Raw genomic sequence first — 19,140 nt, forward strand, 5'->3', positions numbered from 1 at the left:
GTATGATCAATGTAATAGAGAGAATTTTAAAAGGTAGATGACTTGTAACATGGTGGCTCTTTTTAGATTGGATGAAAATGGACAGTCTCTCTGAGAAGAAGACATTTAAACCAAATCAGGAGAATAAGGAACTGGCCCCACAAAGATCTGGGGCAGAGGGAAGAGCAAGTATGATATCCCTAAAATGGGAATGAGTTTGATGTGTATGAAGAACAAAAGATGGCTTGCATAGAGAGGAAGAGCATTTTGAGACAAACTAAGAGATACAGGTACAAGAGGTACAGGTACTGAGAGATACAGATACCTATTCATGCAGGGTTTTGTGAGACAAAGGGCAGGGAAGGACTTTGGATTTTATTCTCAGTGAACAGTCAGGAAGCCAGTGGAGGGTATAAGCAGAAAAGTGAGCTGGTATAATTTATGGTTTAAAAAGATAATTTGATTTTGCTGTGTGGAGAATGAATTACAGGTAGGGAGCAAAAGTGAAAGAGATAAATAATATAAGAGGTTCAAGGAGAACTGGCTTAGTTTGGCAGAGGGGGAAATGGAAAGGAGACAGACCCAGGGTGTACGCTGGAACAATTCAGTAAGAGAAGCTGATGAATTGTATGTTCAGCCTAAAGGAAAGACAAATTGGAAAAAAATTTTAGAGGTTTTGCTTGATCGTCCAGATGGATGGCAGTGCCAATGCCATCAGTGCAGTGCTGTGCCCAAGAGAACACTGTCTGGGTTAGAATTCTGGCTCCACCACTTAACACTGACCATATGACTGTGAATAAGTTACTTAACCTCTACTCATTTGTTTCTGTGTCTCTAAAATCGGGAAAATAACAACCCTACCTCAAGCTTACTGTGGGAATTTAATAATGTAATCCTTGGACTCCCCAATGGGGAGCCAAAAAAAATGTCACCTATACAAACTGCCCAAACAGCTTTTGGAATATAAGTTCTCAAAGAATGTGCCTGTGATTGTTATTACTGTTGTTGCAAGTATTATTATAACCTAGATGTGGAAGACAATGAAATATGCAGACCTGAGAAAATCAACATATTTTAGCCATTAAGCTTGAGATAGTCATTAGAGATGTTGGTGGGCAGAAGTACGTTAAGTCTGATGCTCCGAGGAACAGTCAGTCCTGAAGATACAGTTTGGAAGTCACTTATCTACAGATGGCATTTAGAGCCATGCATAAATTCCCCTAGGGAGATATGGTAGAGAGAGAAGAAAGGGAGCCAAAATTTCTGCTTAGTGGCACTTCGACATGTAGATTTCAGGGTAAGAGAGGAGCTAGCAAAGGAGGCTGAGAAGGAGCAGACCATGAGGCAGGAGGAAACCCTGGTGTGATGCCAAGAAACAAGCATGACCGAAAGGGACTGCTTAACTGTGTCCTGTGCTATGGAGAGATGAAATAAGATGAGAACGGAGAAGTGACCAATGGAATCGACAATCTCGAAGCCCCGGGAGTCTCAACAAGGCCTTTTTCAGTAAAGTATAAGAAAGGGAAACCTGAATGTCACCTCCCCTGGGAAACCTTTTCCGAGTGTGTAGAATAGATTAGCTGCCTTCTCACTGCACTTACTAGGTAATTATAAAGGAAGTCAACTTTGCACTAAATCATTATCTATGTAAAGGACATCATTTTTGTAATGATTCATTTATTTTCTATATCCCCCAACAGCTAGTAATCTACTGGACAGCACAGATCACATCCATCTTGTTTTTCACAATATGCTCAATAAGTATGCCTGATACTTAATATTGCTCAATTTATATAGAATTAATGAATGGCTGAATTAATCAATTAATGAATGATACTACATGACTGTACCTAAAACACATTTTTGTTGTTTTTTAAACTAACTTCTTTTAACTAACACTCACACTGACCGACATGCTTACTTTCAGGTTTTCTATGTTTTTGGCATAACTAAATACTTGCTTTTATTGCAACCTACCATTTTGGAGGGAAAAAGTAGAAAAAAAATAATGAACAGTCTACTTTGCACTGTATCATTATCTATCTAAAGTTTCTATTTTTCCAAAGGACAAACAATATCTCTACTCCAGGAGATCATTTTAGCACTCAATCTAAAATTGATTACCATCCAGCCCTTATTAAAACTCAGTTGACACAACTGGTATTTGAGAGAAGAAATCTATGGACTCAGTTAACTGTCATTGCTCTAAATTGGTTTTTAGCTCTACCTTATTATAAGTGAATTCTTACTTGAATTGTATTTGGTTACCTCTTTGCTGAAATGACACTATAGAAGTTGTGGTCATTTATTATTATGTCTTTGGCTTTTACAGAGAGTTAATACATAATCATATGCTTGAGAATATTTCTGCATCTTCTAATGACATAAAGACTATCACACGATTCCTATATTTTTCTTGGTGTTCCAACTAAAAACAACTCATGATAAATTTCTCTGTACTACAGTGTGAAAAAAAACTTTGTGTATTTTTTATAAAATATAGATATATATGTTTCCTTTATCTGATAATAACAATTATGAAATTCAATCTATTATCCTTTTTACCTTGCTTCTAGGAAATTGGGATATACATTTATGTTCAATTCCAGTATATATTCGTAGTCTAAGTTTCTGTCTCTTTCTTTATAGTATGGGTATTCATATTCAATATGATTTTAGCGACCTGTTTATATGTGTGTGTTTGCCACAAATTACATCCACTCTTTTGAAGTAGAAAGAGTATGAATAAATAAAAATAAATATGGATTTCCTTCTCTCTCCTCTTTAGTTAATCCCAGAGACAGTCCATCCTTCATGGTTTTGCTCAAATACTACCAAGTTCATGAAGACATTTTTGACTCTTCAAGTACAGACTGATTCCCTCTCCCACCTCCTAAGAACACATTTGGATGATAGTGGGTTATTATCATCTTATAAAATTTAATAATTGATTATATATTACTCTCAAATATAAGGTCACATTTAGCGTTGTTTCTTTGCTTTAGGATTTAGAGCCAAACAAATAAAAACAATGCAAAAAAAAGAAAAATAATGACAAAACACTGTGCCACTTGAGAAATGAATATGCTTTTCTTTTTGAATCATAACTACCTAGAGTTTACCAAATCTCCTTTCTGCTAGACTGCTCAGATTCAAATAAGAATTTTGATCACTGCATTCATATTGACCCATCTGATATTCTATGCTACCTTTCTTTCTTTGTTGTTCTGATTTTTTTTATATATCAAGTGACCATGTACATACAAATCAATTAATAAATATATGTTATTATGAAGTACAATATCAATTATTATTCTCTATTGAGTGCTTGTTTTCCCCCTCAATTAGATTGAAAACTCTTTAAAGATAAGGACTGTATTGTTATTACTTTTTATCCTGCATAGAAGATGTACAGTTCTGCAAACAAGTGTTATATATTTGATGACTGACCACACCAAAGTTATATTTATTTATGTCATTTGTCTGATAATACTTGAAGCATTATTATTGCATAGACATTATAGTTTATAAGAATTAACAGGTCTCACAACCATTTCTAATAGAATAAATATAAATTTAGTTGTTCATTAAAATTGATACACAGTAACGTTAATGAAAGCTTGTTTTAAATGGTTTAGCCTCACATGGCATTATGAAGTTAGCTAAATGTAATTCTTCAAATGTAACTAGTAAATAAACTAGCACTCTATTATTTTTTCCATAGATGTGTAGTAGAGACATAAGATTACTAAGTAAAATATTTAATTAGACCCTTTACTAAAAATTTGCCAAATATCCAGAGATATCAGTAGTTCTGAAATCTTTGAGAATTTTTTTCTAATATAAATCACATGTGCTTGAATTATGAATGCATAATTGTCTCTAAAATATCCATAGCAAAATAAAACTATCTTATTAAATTTCCATCAGATAAAAATCTTATGTTTGCCTAAGGTAGATCTCCACAAAGATAATTTTTTTAAATTTTTCTCTAAAAAATAACATAATTTTATTCTAAATTTAGAGAGGGGGCTGAAACACATTTTTAACACTAAATTAGTTAACGTATTTTTTCATTTTTAACATTTGAAAATATATGTGGATAGTTTCTATTTTCAAATACGTTTACTGTATAATACCTCATCTTAATAGTGAAGAATTTATTTCATATTCTCTTTCAATGCTTGTCCATAAGTACATATGTTTACCCTATTTACAGTAAAAATATTTACTACTATTTTCCTCTCTTAAGACCACCTAATCAAAGCATTTCTCACTGTTTCCAACACAATAATTTTTATTTTTATTTTAACTATATACCAGAATATTAAAAAATAACTCAATAATTATTTTAAATACATTTTAAAGGACATTTATATAACATGTATTAGATAACCAAGGACAAAGAGTTAAAACTGGCTGAGGACAAAGAATGTATATAACCAAAAGTGAAAGAAAGTCTAAATGTTTACTAAAAGAAGTGTGAGACTGAATGAGATATGATTATGGAGAACTCTAAGATGAAACTGGGGAAGAGAGGTTAGCAGGCAGAATCCACTATCCCCTAGGCTTTTTTTTTTTTCCAAACTTATTGCAGTTTTTCTTACCACCAGTAGCATTTTCAATGCAATGATATTGATAGTCTGTGTTACCACTTCAAAGGAAACCACAAAAGGGTCTTGGTTGAGAAACTAACTCCAACCTGTTGCTAGCTTCTTCAAAACAATGCTATCATAGGAGGTATTTTTTTCTTCTATGCTAATTCTTCTTTGTAATGAACAAAATATGTTTTTAACATTAAATACTTTAAACTGGAAATTTGGCTGCTAGATAGCTGTATGAAATTTTTTACTGAAACATTATCACCTTTTTAGTTATTGCTAAAACAAATAAACTTGTAATATTTTTCCTCTGGGATGGCAAATTCAAATCAAAATGTATTATCTGTTTCAGACATCCTGATATTTCCTGGCAATCAGCTGACAGTAAGTCTCGTAATTAGCCAATTTGTACATTGGACCCCAAAATTCATTTCCTTAACACCAAAACATCCAAATTAAAACACAGCTCAGGATTTCCTCTGACATGGGATCAAACCTTATTTTCTACTTAATGTCCAAAACTCTTCCAAGTGCCAACTAAACAGCAATACTTTTGGATCCTACACCCAAGAAACCTTGGCTTACCTTGTTACTGTTAGACAAAGTATTAACAACAACAACTAAAACCCTACAGTCTTTATTGTTGCAGTTCTCCTGGCAGATCAGCTGTCGAGCTGGTTGTGGTATACCACACAGGCAAAGTGTGCTGAAACAAATGTTTTGATAACTTATTCTTCACGAATTAATTCATTTAAATACATTTTCACAAGGCCCAACACATATTTTAGAAGTGACCAGAATACATATGTTCTAGAACTAATGTCCCAAAACTCACCTAAGAATGTTTCACTAACAAAGTTTTGTACCTTATCATATTGAGAGGAGGTCTATAAAGGACAGCTGATTCTTAGTGGTGATTATTAGTTTACAACGTCTTTAAGAGGAACAAAGGAGCCAACTAAAGGTTAAATCCTAAACTGCAGTAGAGCCAGAACAAATATTTACCATTGGAAAAATCATCCATCATCAACACCAACACTGCCTGCCATTATACAAACAAAGTTCTTCATTTTTTAACTGGTTAATCTTTTGTCCTGAAATCCAATTATTCAGAGTATGGAATTTAAAGATAGGATATGAACATGAATATAGGATTCAAATTGGATCAAAGTCAGGTCCTCATCAGTTCTGAATACATTTTTTAAAATGGGCAAAGCTTATACCAACATAACACAGTTTATTTTATGGGACCTTACTGTATATGAGTACAACCAGTAACAGAGTGAGGCAACATAAGGGGTGGCCAAAAGACTTTTTAAAAATAAAATCAGTGTATATGACTTTGTGGATGTTCAAGTCCTTAAAAATACTGTTACCACAATTTGGCATCTAATTTGAAATTTTCAGTTGGAAAACTAGTCACTGCATCAGGATTTTCAATTTAAGAAATTCACAAAAATATGAGAAGAATAATCGCTAAAAACTAAGCTATAAACAATGCCATGATTAAAGTTAAATGCATTAAAGATAGTGCAGATCCTCACATTCAAATCTTGCCTAAGAAACAGATGACAACACTATGATATTTAAGATTAATTTAAGAAGATTATTATTAACATCTCTTTATATATATTCTAATATAGAGAGTTTTCATTGGTGGGAAGTCATTCATCCCTAAGCAGTGAAATTATAAGAATAACTGAAGCAATGCATGATTAGGCATGATGGGGAAACTAATGTGTACTCGAACAATGGTACAGAAATACTTTATATCTACATTGACAGAGTGTATCTATTATGTCTTCCACCATGCTCCAAATTCAAAATAGAAAACTAGAAAAAGATCAAGGTCTCACTTTGCTTTGCTAACATATCTCCTTCCCCAAGACACACAAACGTGATTGACAAAAATCATTCCTTTTTATATTTTGAGATTGGCATAAACACAGATTATGATTACATAGAAGGGATTAGAATAATAATAACTAACACTGAAGAGAAAAATAAACTGATTCTCAATGGCTAAAATAAATTATATTAACAATTATTATAAAGGAGAATATAATTCAAATAATTTTTTCAAAATATTTCAGAGTAAAGAATGAGTGAGGTATCTTTTTGTGCCCAAATAACACAAATGATAACTTTTAAGTGCATAATAAGGGAAAAGACTTTGATCAATTAAGATTAAAAAAAAAAAACTTTTGTAATGAATTGTACTCTTAGCAAATACCTTTAACTAAAATACCACAGATAAAGGTGTCTTATTAAATGATATAGTTATTTTACTCACCAAATTGTAACAATACTATAAAAAATAAACTTATACAAGTAGAATAGCAAGTTTATGCCTATTTCAGAGTACTTAAAAATTTATTTTAAATAATATTGTTCTATACTTTTCTTCAAAACGAAAGATCACTAGTTTGATTTTGTTTTACATGTATATGCATTATTGAGTTGAACTCTTCGACACTTTATGAAATCAATGCATGTTTTGCAAATCAAATAATTCAATCAAAATACATTTAAACAAAATATTTCTAATTATATTTGATAAATTTAAGAAACAAACAAACAAACCTACACAGAAATGGCAATCATTCCCCAAAGCTAGTCCATACACATATTCTTGAAGAGAATAAAAACTTATTTCTACATTCATGGCAAACCTCAGGCAATTTTATAGCACTGTAAAAAAGAAAAGTAGAAGAGAGAAAAATCTGCCCAGGGACTAATTCTTCTTAAGAAAGGCCCTGCCATTGTTGCTTTTCACATTTCTATAAAGCCAAGCTAAGAGGAGCACTCCATAACAATGTGAATAATTTCATTACCTTTTATATTAAATATTAAAACCAACCCTAGCTGTCTTTTGTCAAGCAATTTATGAATATTTATAGAATTTACTGAAAATATCAAAAATTTTGCTTCAGAATCAGCAAGCATAGAACAATGAGTGAAACAAAGCAAAGCAAAACAAAAAAATTCAAAACAAAACTATCACATATTTCATGGATTAATGGGGGGGGAAAAAGAAATTTCTTACCGAGTACCCCAAGTCGATAGTTGACTGTGATGACGATCACATTGCCGTAACTTGCCAAGACACTCCCATCATATAAATTTCCAGTCCCTTCCATATATGAGCCACCATGGATATACACCATCACTGGTTTGGGACCCCCACTGTCCCGAATATCTGAAAAACAAATGGTTGGCAATTGTTCTTATCCTCAACACGCATAATGAAGCAGAGAATACATTTTCCATTTTAGGGACAAGAGGGAATGATTTTAACATAGTTCTTTAAATTACTGTCTTTGTTAAAGTGTTTCTTAAGCAACTTATATTAAGATCTATTGCAGAAAAGAGCAATAGATATCCATTGTTTTCTACCTAAAATTTTGTTAAATATTATAAACTGAATTACAAAACTTGGACAAATTGGAAGTAGGTGTGAATTTGAGTGCTTCTTTTTTTTAATTGATTCCTGATGTGACAGTAGAATCAAAAGAAATAATAGAATGATAATGATTCTTAAAACTTCGTTTTACAAATGTTATAAACTTCATATGGAATTTATGAACCATAAACTAAGTACAATGGTATCACTGCTACTATGAATAAAACACTGTTTTTCCATTTCTTAATTACTGTAAAGATATGTACTGAATGCATCATAATTACATGGAATAACTTATGCTCCAATTTGAGAACATAATTACAACACTGTGCTATAGAAGTTGCAAGAAGTTTCATTTAACTATTCAAGTACTGTCAGATGAATGTTTAGGCAATAGAGTCCAAACATCTATATTTCTGTCTTTGTTGCATTTAGGGGACTTTCATTTAAATGATATTATTCAGTTCAGTCCAGGTCTTCTGCTCACTCCAATTACCCTTACCCTTTGGAAGAAGAAAACAGACTAACTTATTTTTTACCCTCTTTTTGTAACTATTCTACTCTTCTTAGCCCCACTTTGGCTCTAAGATTTTGTCATACAGACATGAGACAGAATACAGCTAAATCCAAGCGTAAAATGCTAAAGTTTAGGGTGATGTTAAAGTGATTTCTACAGCTCTAAATTTTAATCAAATGTATGTGCTTTTCTATGATACTTTACCCTGATTATGCAGTTTCAACAAGGGTCTAGAAATAATACATAAGGGAAACATAGGATAATTATAATTGGTATTAAAAGATACTAATTTCTAGAGATAAAAATGCTAAACAGTATATTGGTGAACATGGTTTTAACTATTATGTAGATTGAAGTATTATATGTGTACATATATCTATATGATTATGAATATAAACATACCTAAAACATTACCATTAGATAATGGTCGATGATCTCTTCTGCCCACAATTGAAACAAAATTACATCATGTATTATGTTTCTTTTATGACAATATTAAAAGTGTCATTTAAAAGTATGGCTTTGTTCCTTTGCTTTTGACATTTTTTATCAGACAAATCTCCTACATCATAACAACTGAGGTTTCAACTTTCAGAATGGACTAACATGATATAAACTCATTGAAAAAACTGGTGATAATTTAGAGGCTGCTTTACACTTCTTGTAAAAAAGATGACTAGTGTAAAGGCTTCAATTTTTCTACTATAATAATAAAGTGATTTCTTTCAATGAAAATCATTTTAAGATCAGGAATTGTAGCTCAACTTGTTTGTCCAGATTTTCAAGTTGGGGAAATAGCTAATTGCAGAATTTAGGACTTTAAAAAAAAAGACTACTTTATGTTTGACTTAATATTTAATATCAGTGTATAAATTTATCAAAATCTCCCCCTCTCCCTGTGAGGGTGTATTTGAGAAGAGTGTCTAATTTTTTAACTGGTGATATGAGGATACTTTGACATTCACCAGACTCAGCTACATTTAGTGAAAAAAAACCTAAATTTATTTTCTCCGTAAATCGTTGGGAGGGAAAATGATATTCACTCATTTGTAAGATCTGGGGGCTTGTGGAGATGTTAGGCTTACAGAGAGAAAACAATTCTGAAATTGTCAAACTCTCCTCCTTAAATGCCTGTTCGCTGCACACAGTTTTAGCGTGTTTTTCTAGTATGGCTGGCACTGAAAAAGCAATAATAAATTATTAAACTGAAGCCATTAACTGACTGTTCACAGCAGACTCTGTGCTCTTCTAATTGTATGCTTGGAGGTAGCACAGAGGGAGGCTGTTTCAGAATTCTTCTTTAATTAAAATTACATAGAATTACAAAGCACCAACTGTGAACAGTAATGAAATCTTGGTAGAATCGTTCTGTTCACCTGGAAAACAATGCAGGCACACATTGGGAAGACCTGCCATATTTTATACCTAATAACAGAATGAAGTGGACTTTGTCAGGAAACACTGAAAATACGATAATAGATGCTAGGAGCAATTTTGAGTGGTATATCTCTATTTTTCTTTGAAAATTAGATTTGAAAATATTACTGATTGTTTGGGCTGATTCTAATTTCCAATTTGTCTTCCCAAACTTCTCAATGATTTCAACTTTGCCTAAGAACTTAGTGTGTCCAGCAGTTCTTTTCCAGAATGTTTTATAAAATTCTAATGCTGTGTTCTGAACAGTATTTCTTTTTGCTTGAAGTAACCCTGAAGTTAATGCTATATGGCGTATTAATTGCCAAAATAGGTATAATTTTTGTACATAACAACTCAATATTGCTAATAAAGCTTGGAAAATGCCATATTTATATTACAGAGCAATTAGAATTATTTGATAATGTTTTATCAGAGTGGTCAACCTTAGACTTTACTTTTGATAGTGTTTTATCATAAGTTCTATCTTAGACTTTACTTGTTTTCATAGTCTACAGCTCATTTTTGATTTAAATATAATAGTAAATTGTTTAAATATGATAAATAACATAATAATATAACAATAAATGTAAATAGTTTAAATTATATCTCTATTTACTTTGATTTTAAAAAGAACCAGAGCTCTATAAGTGAAATTGATATATCATATAGCCTACCATTGAATGCTATCTGCTAATGCCATCATTTTAATAATAAAATTTCGGGTGGCCACTATGTCTTAGTTCAAATATATTAGATGTAGTGGCTTATAATGAATTTATTAGAGCCATGTTGTCCCTCTAAACCTTGTCTCATATTTTCCCTTAGAAATAAAGCAGATTTTACCTAAGATATCTGAGTTTGCCTAAACTAGCTGCTACTGACCTTACTAAAATCAAAAGAATACCCAAAGACTAAAACACTAGTTCAGGTTTAGTAAAACTACAAATATTCCTAAAGCATGTTTATATTTTCTGTTATTTGCAATGTTTTAAAGCTTTGCTAAGCATCTAGGTCTCTGAAAAAAGTGGGAAGATAAAAGAGGAATACTACACTGATGATTATTTTTCTTCTAAAATTTTTATGGTAAGAAATTATTTAAGATTTCCAAGTTAAAAAATAATAAACTGGAATCTGAGTAGACATCTTGATTTTTAATTTTAGTAACTATTTTATCTTTCTGATAAACCAAAAATTTAAGCCAATGTAGCAAGTGCCAACAGCTCTAGAGCAGTTAATGTGGACTTATTTTTGCCTGACAACCTATGTTTGAAGTCATAATTCCCTTTAATAGTCCTAGTGAATTCATGTGCCCCAATGTTCATTGCAGCACTGTTTACAGTGGCCAGGTCACGGGGGCAACCTAGATGCCCATCGACAGATGAATGGATGGGGGGAATGTGGTACATATATACAATGAAATATTGCTCAGCCATGGAAAGGAATGAGATTGGGTCATTTGTAGAGACGTGGTGGATCTGGAGACTGTCATGCAGGGTGGGGTGGGTCAGAGAGAGAAAAACGAATATCGTGTATTGACGCATATATGTGGATCCTGGAAAAATGGTACAGATGAATCGGTTTTCAGGGCAGAAATGGAGACACAGATGTAGAGAACAAACGTATGGACACCAAGGGGGGAAGTGGCGGGGCGGGGTTGGTGGTGGTGGGATGAATTGGGAGATTGGGATTGACATGTATACACTACTATGTATAAAATGGATAACTAACAAGAACCTGCTGTATTAAAAAAAATTAAATTAAATTAAAAAAAAATAGTCCTAGTGAATAATTATTAGTCACATAACTCCTTAAACATGTTTACTGGTTTCTCTTTCATTAAAGGACTCATGAAGTTTTTAATTGCCCATAATTTTGAGTTTTGGAGCAATTAGCAGTTTTTAAATTGTGGGGTATTGCCTCAGTTAAATCTTTCCCTGATACATTTAAATATATTTCAAGATTTTTTTTGCCCCCTACTCATTTGATGAACCTCAGCTATTATTCAGGACCAGCAAAAGAATATAGAAGTGTTGGATGAATCTGCGTTTGTTAAACTGGACTTATGATCAAAAGTACAATTTTTAGTTAAAAAATATACAAAAATCTACAAGAGCAACTTTTAAAAAGCTCTATATAGGATAGAAAATTGCATTTGAATATTGAAAAATTAAGGTATTCCCAGCACAGTTTAAAAAATTAAATATCTCTTAAATTCCCAAAATAAATTGGTAGAAATCTAGGATTTTGCTTTGACCCATTTTTAATCACTTCAGATTAGTCTTTTTGAAACTAGGGAAAAAGCCAATAAAATATGCAGCTCTTATGATTATTATTAAAATTTGATACAATTGTGTTTGGCCTAAAAGTGGCAAAAAATAATGGCAAAAACACAAATGAGAATTAGAAGTAAAGAACAGTGCTCCACTGAGAAGCTTTGGATGAGTTTAAGTGAATGACGGGCACACCCCAGTCAATGTCTCAGGTAGCCTCTGAATACAGTGTTGAGACAGAAAGCTAGAAATCAAGTAAAAGAGTTGGGCTATCAGGAAATAATGGACAATCCCATATAAATGACCAGATAACTAGACTTCTGACTGAAATAAAAGTAGTTTATCAAGTAGTTTAAATCTGTTGCTTTATCTAATAATGCTGATTCAAGATTTGAAACAAATTAAATGTGAAAATCGGCCTCGGTTTTCATTCACCCTCACATCAACAGAAAAATTTTTCAAACAAATTCAACAGAAGATGCTCAGACTTTTCTATGAAGGTTTTTATCTGGAGGGTATTTGAATTTATCCTTCTTGTCTTCTAAACAATTACCCAAATAACACAGAGGAATTGACAGAACTTGAATTGAACTGCTTTGACTCTACACTTTTGAGCATTTAAGTATATTTATTGATTTGATAACTCTTATGACGACTGGCTTAGTACGTAACCTAAATACTACCTGCCAATTTAAGTAGGGGTTTAGGATATTTTTAATGGCTATTTAAAAATGTTACATGTGCTTCAAAACAGGTCTCTGAGATATATTCACGTTTATAGGGCTTAGCTCACTGTGGTTGCTCAGAGGTATCATCTGTAAACATGTAAATATCTCACTTAATGCTGTTTTACCAAAAAAAAAAAAAAAAGCATATTAAATCAGCAATCAAGATATTTTTAAAACAGGAAAATGATGTATACTAACCTTGTGAGTACACACTAAGAATTTAGGAAGTCTTGTCTTAGGTATTATTTAGATAACAAATGTCTAAGAGTTAAGGATTTTCAGAGGGTTCAACAAATCTCAAAGCCCCCAAGTGGCAGCACTCTTCATAGGGAGAGCACTAGAAACAATAACCCTTGTCCTCAAAGTGAATAAATGTCTTTGATGTTTTAATACTTCAGATTTCCAACAACGTTAAAAACAATCACAATTTGCATTTTGATATTATGTCTATTTTTAGCTATTTCGCATTCAAAATGACAATCTTGTGCAGCTATAATGATTTATTTCAAATATTAATGACTGCATTGTATTTAATCTTTAATCCACTGGTGGTGTTCATGATAAATGAATTTTTAATCAAATGTCATAAATTTCATTTAATCAGAAGAATTCTTAAATGTTATAAAAATATTAACACTCAATATAATTTTTAAGCTTTTAATACTTCTATAATTTAATTTTCTACTATGAAGTAGTTTATTAAATATATATATCTTAATGAAAACAGTAAAGGGTGCATTCATTCATAGTTGTACCTCATGGAACTAGCATGTCTACTGACTTGCTTGTGGATTATTTTATTTTGGAAAATCTTTCTTACCATATTATTAATATCCTTATGAGATTTAATTGCTAGGGTTCTGGGAATTATTTTTAAGCCTGAGATTATATTAATTATCTCTATAAGAATCATAACTAGGATGGTATTAAAAAAAAAAAAAAAACTAATTGGAGCCAAAATGAACTGAAAGAATCAATGGCCCTCTCTAGACACTCCATTTAATACCAGGTAAAGGTACACAATGGAATGAGAAATGTCAAATCAATCTAGTGAGTACTTACATTTACAGAGTATGTCAGAATTGTATGTCATAAGAAAGTTGGAAAGAGAAAAGAATTTTGTTATTAGTACAGTAGGAAAAAATTATTACTTATAGTTGGCAACAATTTGAAATTCAGAATAGTTTCATTTGCCAATCTCAAAATTACGTGCCTTTGAAATTAAGGGATATCCATCTAATCTTCTCAGGGTACTTAAGTGGTTGCATAATGTTTACTACAGTTATCTAAATAGGTGTAATATCCTTCATATCTACACAATTTCATTTATTTATGTGATATTTAAGCACATCAACAGAAAACAGTATTTTTTTAATCTAAATTATACTGCTCAAGAAACACTTTATTTCAGCCTTTAGCTTGTCCTTCATTTTATTGGGTGTGGGTTTTTTTAAACAAATATCAAATGTAAAAATGAAACATTTTGATATTGGGTAAAATATTTACATAGATTAGAAAACATGCAAAATGGGTACAGAGAGACTACAGGGGAGAGATTGTTAGTTCAGAGAATATGGACAAGTTTCAGTCAAAATGTGGGATGAAACATATCAAAAGTCAGTTCAAGAAAACAAAAAAAATGCCCCCTTTTTAAAAGGTTGTAATGGTTGGCATCAAAAGCAAAACTTAACACTCATTTTTTAAAAAATTAAAAATGTGTATTTATATGTAACAACAAGCAAGAAGACAAAACACATCAAAAACAGGAATTAAAAACAACTCTTCAAAAAAAGACAAGAAGTAAAAAAATAGAAAGGGGTGGAAAAAGTGATTGAGGCCCTTGTCATGCAAATAGATTTGGTGGAAAAAAATACCTTCATCTTCAGCACCGTCATTATCACCTAAATCATCTGTCTGTTTCTTTGTAAGGGGACCTAGGATTGAGAACGGAGAAATGGAGGGGAAAAAAAAAAAGACAATTCAAGAATAAACAAGACTGAGGGGAAAAAATAAATGTAAATACCAAAATTCTCAAGGATAGTTCCAAAAAAGAGTGGGAAAGTGGTTACATCAAAGTTGATTACCTATTTTGTTTAAGAAAAAATACCCTTTCCCTAAAATATCTCATAGAAGATTTGGTTTGTGAATATATCCAGCATAAAAAAATATGTTATGGTTTGTAACTCAAGTCATAAGCAAAGGAAATGATTTTTTTTTAAATACCCACTGCATACAAAAAAAGTAAACAGTTTTATTAGATGAAAGAACTTAATTTATTCAGTGTCTTTTCTAATTTGAATTGGAGACAACAATAAAGAAAGTAGGCCAAACTCATTCTTTAATTTGGGACAGTATAATAGCATTAGGGAAAACAGAGATACGAAAAATTTTAGGTTTCTTTTTTCTTCTGTTTTTTTTTGTAAAAGCATTAACACTTAAGTTTTATACATTTTTCAAAACTGTGACTTTTTAAAATTACTTGTCATTATACAAATATTTCCCCATGTGTTTTGATTAAATATTAACCGTGGATTTAAGAAATTTCAACTTGCACAAATGTATAAATAAATAATCTCATCACTTGGTAGAGCAAAGGTACCATTGTAGAAGTTGTTGTTTAGCATTTAAGGTAGTTACAGAGTCAGGGCTTATATTTCATAATCAATTTAGAAATATAATGGAATTATGCCCTAGTGCAATTCCATGCCCAGTATAGTTATTTATAATGGGATCATATTTTAGGATAATAATTGTATTAAAATACTGTGAATGTTTAATAAATGTTTTATTATTCTTAACCACACTAATTTGCTAAGAATAAAGGCACACACCAAAGGGAAAGTCACAGGCCATATGAAAGTAATTTTAAGTGTCACATGATTGACATATTCAGTGTACGAAAAAGCAGGTGAAGCCCTGCATTTCTTTTTGTTTCCACAACCATTTAATTTGTATGGCATTTCATAATCCTCATGCAAAAAGCAATCATTACAAACACATAACACTCAAGTTAAAAGACAGACAACCACATAACGGTAAGCAAGAGAATTTTGTCATGCATAAAATAATAGTTATAGAAAAAGGAAGAAAAAAAAGAGGGCTGAAAGTCATGTTGATTTCAATAATATAAATAGTAAAGAAGCAGGCATTAACTCTAAGCACACTTCATAGGGAAGGATTGTTAAACATTTTGAGAAAGATTTCTAACTCTTTTCAGCAATTACTATGCATTATGTTTGTAATTCAAAACTACACCTAATATCACAGTCTTCAAAGAATTAAAGAACACCATCCCAGAAAACAGAAGGAAAATATGAGATATAGATGAGTTTCGTCAGCTCAGAGAGACAGCCTTGAAAAACAGTAATAACTGGCAAAGATCTAAAGATTGGAAATGGAGAAATTGATGATGTAACTGAAAGGACCCATTGACTACTTGATTGTAAGGTCATAGTTTCAAGGCCATTCTAAATACAGACAGAGGAGCTGTACACAGTAAGTTAAATGATACATTTCACAGTCCTGCAAGCAATCATTCCATTAAGAAAAAACCTAGATGAAAGCAATAGTTTATAATTAGCACTCAGTTGCAAGTTCACAGAAATCTACATGTCTTGAATATGACCCTGTTTAAATGCAGAAAGTATCCTCAGTATTATTTAATGTTCATGCAACAATGTTGCTGCATTTCTAAAAAATAAAAAAAATTTAAATTTAAAAATTACTGTATCAGAACTATATTTGAAATATTTCCAATTTTAAAATATCATGTAAAATATTAGACTTAGAAAAATTTTAATTTTTCTGTAATTACCTAAAGGAGTAAATGGACAAACCTCAACAAAAATATTTTCTTGCATTTTTATTTTCAAGGACAGTATATAAAAATTATGGTTTTATTTACTAGTTAACGACACACATTAAGTGGTAGTTATTTATTGCTGCCAAAACCACACCTGTTTTCCAATTTTAGTTAAATTACTTAATTTGCTTGACTCTTGGCTATATTAGGAAACTGTTAATGTGAGCTCAAGTTTTTCTTTGCTGAATTGTTAGTTCAATAATTTTTGGAGACAAATGTAAACCTATCACAATTAAATTAAGTGTGGGGCTTTATAAGGTGTCTCTTGGATGATTATCTTTCTTTCTCCTCCTAGGGTAGCCAAGGCAATTTACATGACTCCCTTCTTTGGGAAACATTCAGTTTCTACAGACAAGAGCCAATAGTTTTACATACTTTGCACACATACAGAATTGTTAGCTCTTGGTCTTCATGAGATGGGACAGTAACAGAATCTTTATTAACATATGATCTCCCAGTTGTTTGCATGGGGAACATAGATCTCAGTTGCTATTTGACTCTGGGTCTGCATTAGTAGATAAACCATGGAAATGATACTGTATATACGAGAATTTTTCTGTGAAGGGAATGGTTGAACCAGCCTTTTGCTACATTATTTATTATCACCTTCCCTATTCAGAAAGCTGCATGCCTCTAACTGATGTGGGATAATGATTACATACATACACTATATAGAACATCCTTTACTGTAGCAAATCGGAAGGGTTAGAAACAGATTACGGATATTGCTTCAGCATCATGAGTAGATGAGGGCATCATTACCCTAGGGAAGGATTAAGTCACTCTCCCAGCTAAAGAATTTCATTTATTGAATACTATAGGTTTTATTTAAAACCTTATTATTGGATGATATTAAATTGTTCCCACATTATGGGTTCCAGCAGTATTTTAGTGAGTCAAGCATAGCTGGGTTTCCTTAACATCAAGAATTTTTTACACATCTGATTTTTTGAAGGTTACCTGGGAAAAAGAGGACTGCTAACAGTTTTCCCACCAAAAAAAAAAAAAAAAAGATTGTAAAAAGAAAGAAAGCAGATTTCCTTTATCTCATGTGCCTAAGGAACTGAGAATACATATCTGAGAGGTTTTGGGTTGCAAATTGTGAAACTAATTCAACATTGGTTTCCCTGAGGAAGCCTCAGTAGAGTAAACATATGTTTGTGGATTACAGAAACATCCCTATATGATCTCAAGATTCATTATTCCCAGGCTGGAAAGAAAACCATTGTCTTGATCTCCCTTCTTTCAAGGATATTAGCAACTCTGGCTCATTTTTCTTTTCTTTTAATCTATTACTGTTGATATAATTACTGATGTTAAAAAATTTTAAGCAGAAATAAAATATCATAAGAGGTAACTGTCATTAATTTTCTTATGAAAATTAGGCAACCACTATTTAGATTATGTATTCCTGCAAGTTGATCAACATGATTTCCCTAAAGGGTAAAACATTTATCCGTCATAATAAATAACAATCACTATCAACATTCCAACCACAGCTTATGCTTCTTTTAAACTACAGATAGTGCATCTTCAGTACCAGCAGTTTAAAGGGGTATCTTAAATCACCAAAATATAAAGCAAATGAGTCCTCTAAAACCTGAGTGTAGAAGTGATTTATCCTATCTTGAAACACTATAGGGTCTGTCCTCCTTGAGGAACTCACACATAACTCTTATTAGAGTTAATAAGAAAGTGGACCTCATGTCTTTTTGAAAGGGAGTGAGAGTAAATACTATATTTTATATCTCCTACGGGCAATAAATAGATTCAGTGGTGAAACAACAGTACTACAAAAGGTAAAAGGACTCCTAACCATGAACTTTGACCTCACTTAAATCTAAAATAGTTCCTTTGCTATTAACATAAGTATAATTCAAAGTTATCAGCCTTTACAAAAGATGTATGATGCATTCTTACATTTCAGAATCTGACCATAGTGCCTTTTATTTTTTCAAAAAGGAATAAAAATACCAGCATTTCTCTGTAGTTAACTGGAGAATAATTATGAGCTTCGAAATAATTACTATCCACCCACATTAATGCTGCTTCTTATCATTCCCTTTGATGAAAGTCTAATATACTTTAGGTCTCAACTACATTAGAACTGATTATAAATTCCTTCATTACAGGTTCAATACAGCAGAAATTTTCCATACTTTGTGTCACACATATCTGCCAAAAAAGGCACGTAGGTTGAGGGTATCATTAGCTCCTGACTTAGAAAGCTGTCCATGAGAATATGTGTCCTTCTTAAGAGAATATGTCTTTGAAATTTTTAGGATTATTGAGAGCTTCAGGCTCCAGTGAGTCCCATTGTGATAAATGGCGAGCCCTGGCTAATGACACTGCTATACTCTTTCC

The 19,140-nt window shown here is 31.9% G+C and overlaps 1 protein-coding gene across 4 annotated transcripts in view; it reads right to left on the reverse strand.

Moving 5' to 3' along the window:
* NLGN1 (neuroligin 1) overlaps nt 1-19,140 on the reverse strand; it is an 887,115-nt gene that overhangs the window by 478,393 nt on the left and 389,582 nt on the right. For 3 of the 4 annotated variants that reach the window (XM_029214424.1, XM_029214426.1, XM_029214425.1), the window contains exon 3: nt 7,627-7,779. In XM_029214424.1, the coding sequence (XP_029070257.1) occupies nt 7,627-7,779 (153 nt within the window). Of the gene's footprint in view, nt 1-7,626; nt 7,780-14,788; nt 14,849-19,140 lie in introns of all 4 variants that reach the window. The other variant, XM_029214423.1, reaches the window with a different exon arrangement.

This window comes from Monodon monoceros, unplaced genomic scaffold (genome assembly GCF_005190385.1).
Source record: "Monodon monoceros isolate NGI ecotype Baffin Bay Population unplaced genomic scaffold, NGI_Narwhal_1 Super_Scaffold_11, whole genome shotgun sequence".
Taxonomy (NCBI): domain Eukaryota; kingdom Metazoa; phylum Chordata; class Mammalia; order Artiodactyla; family Monodontidae; genus Monodon; species Monodon monoceros.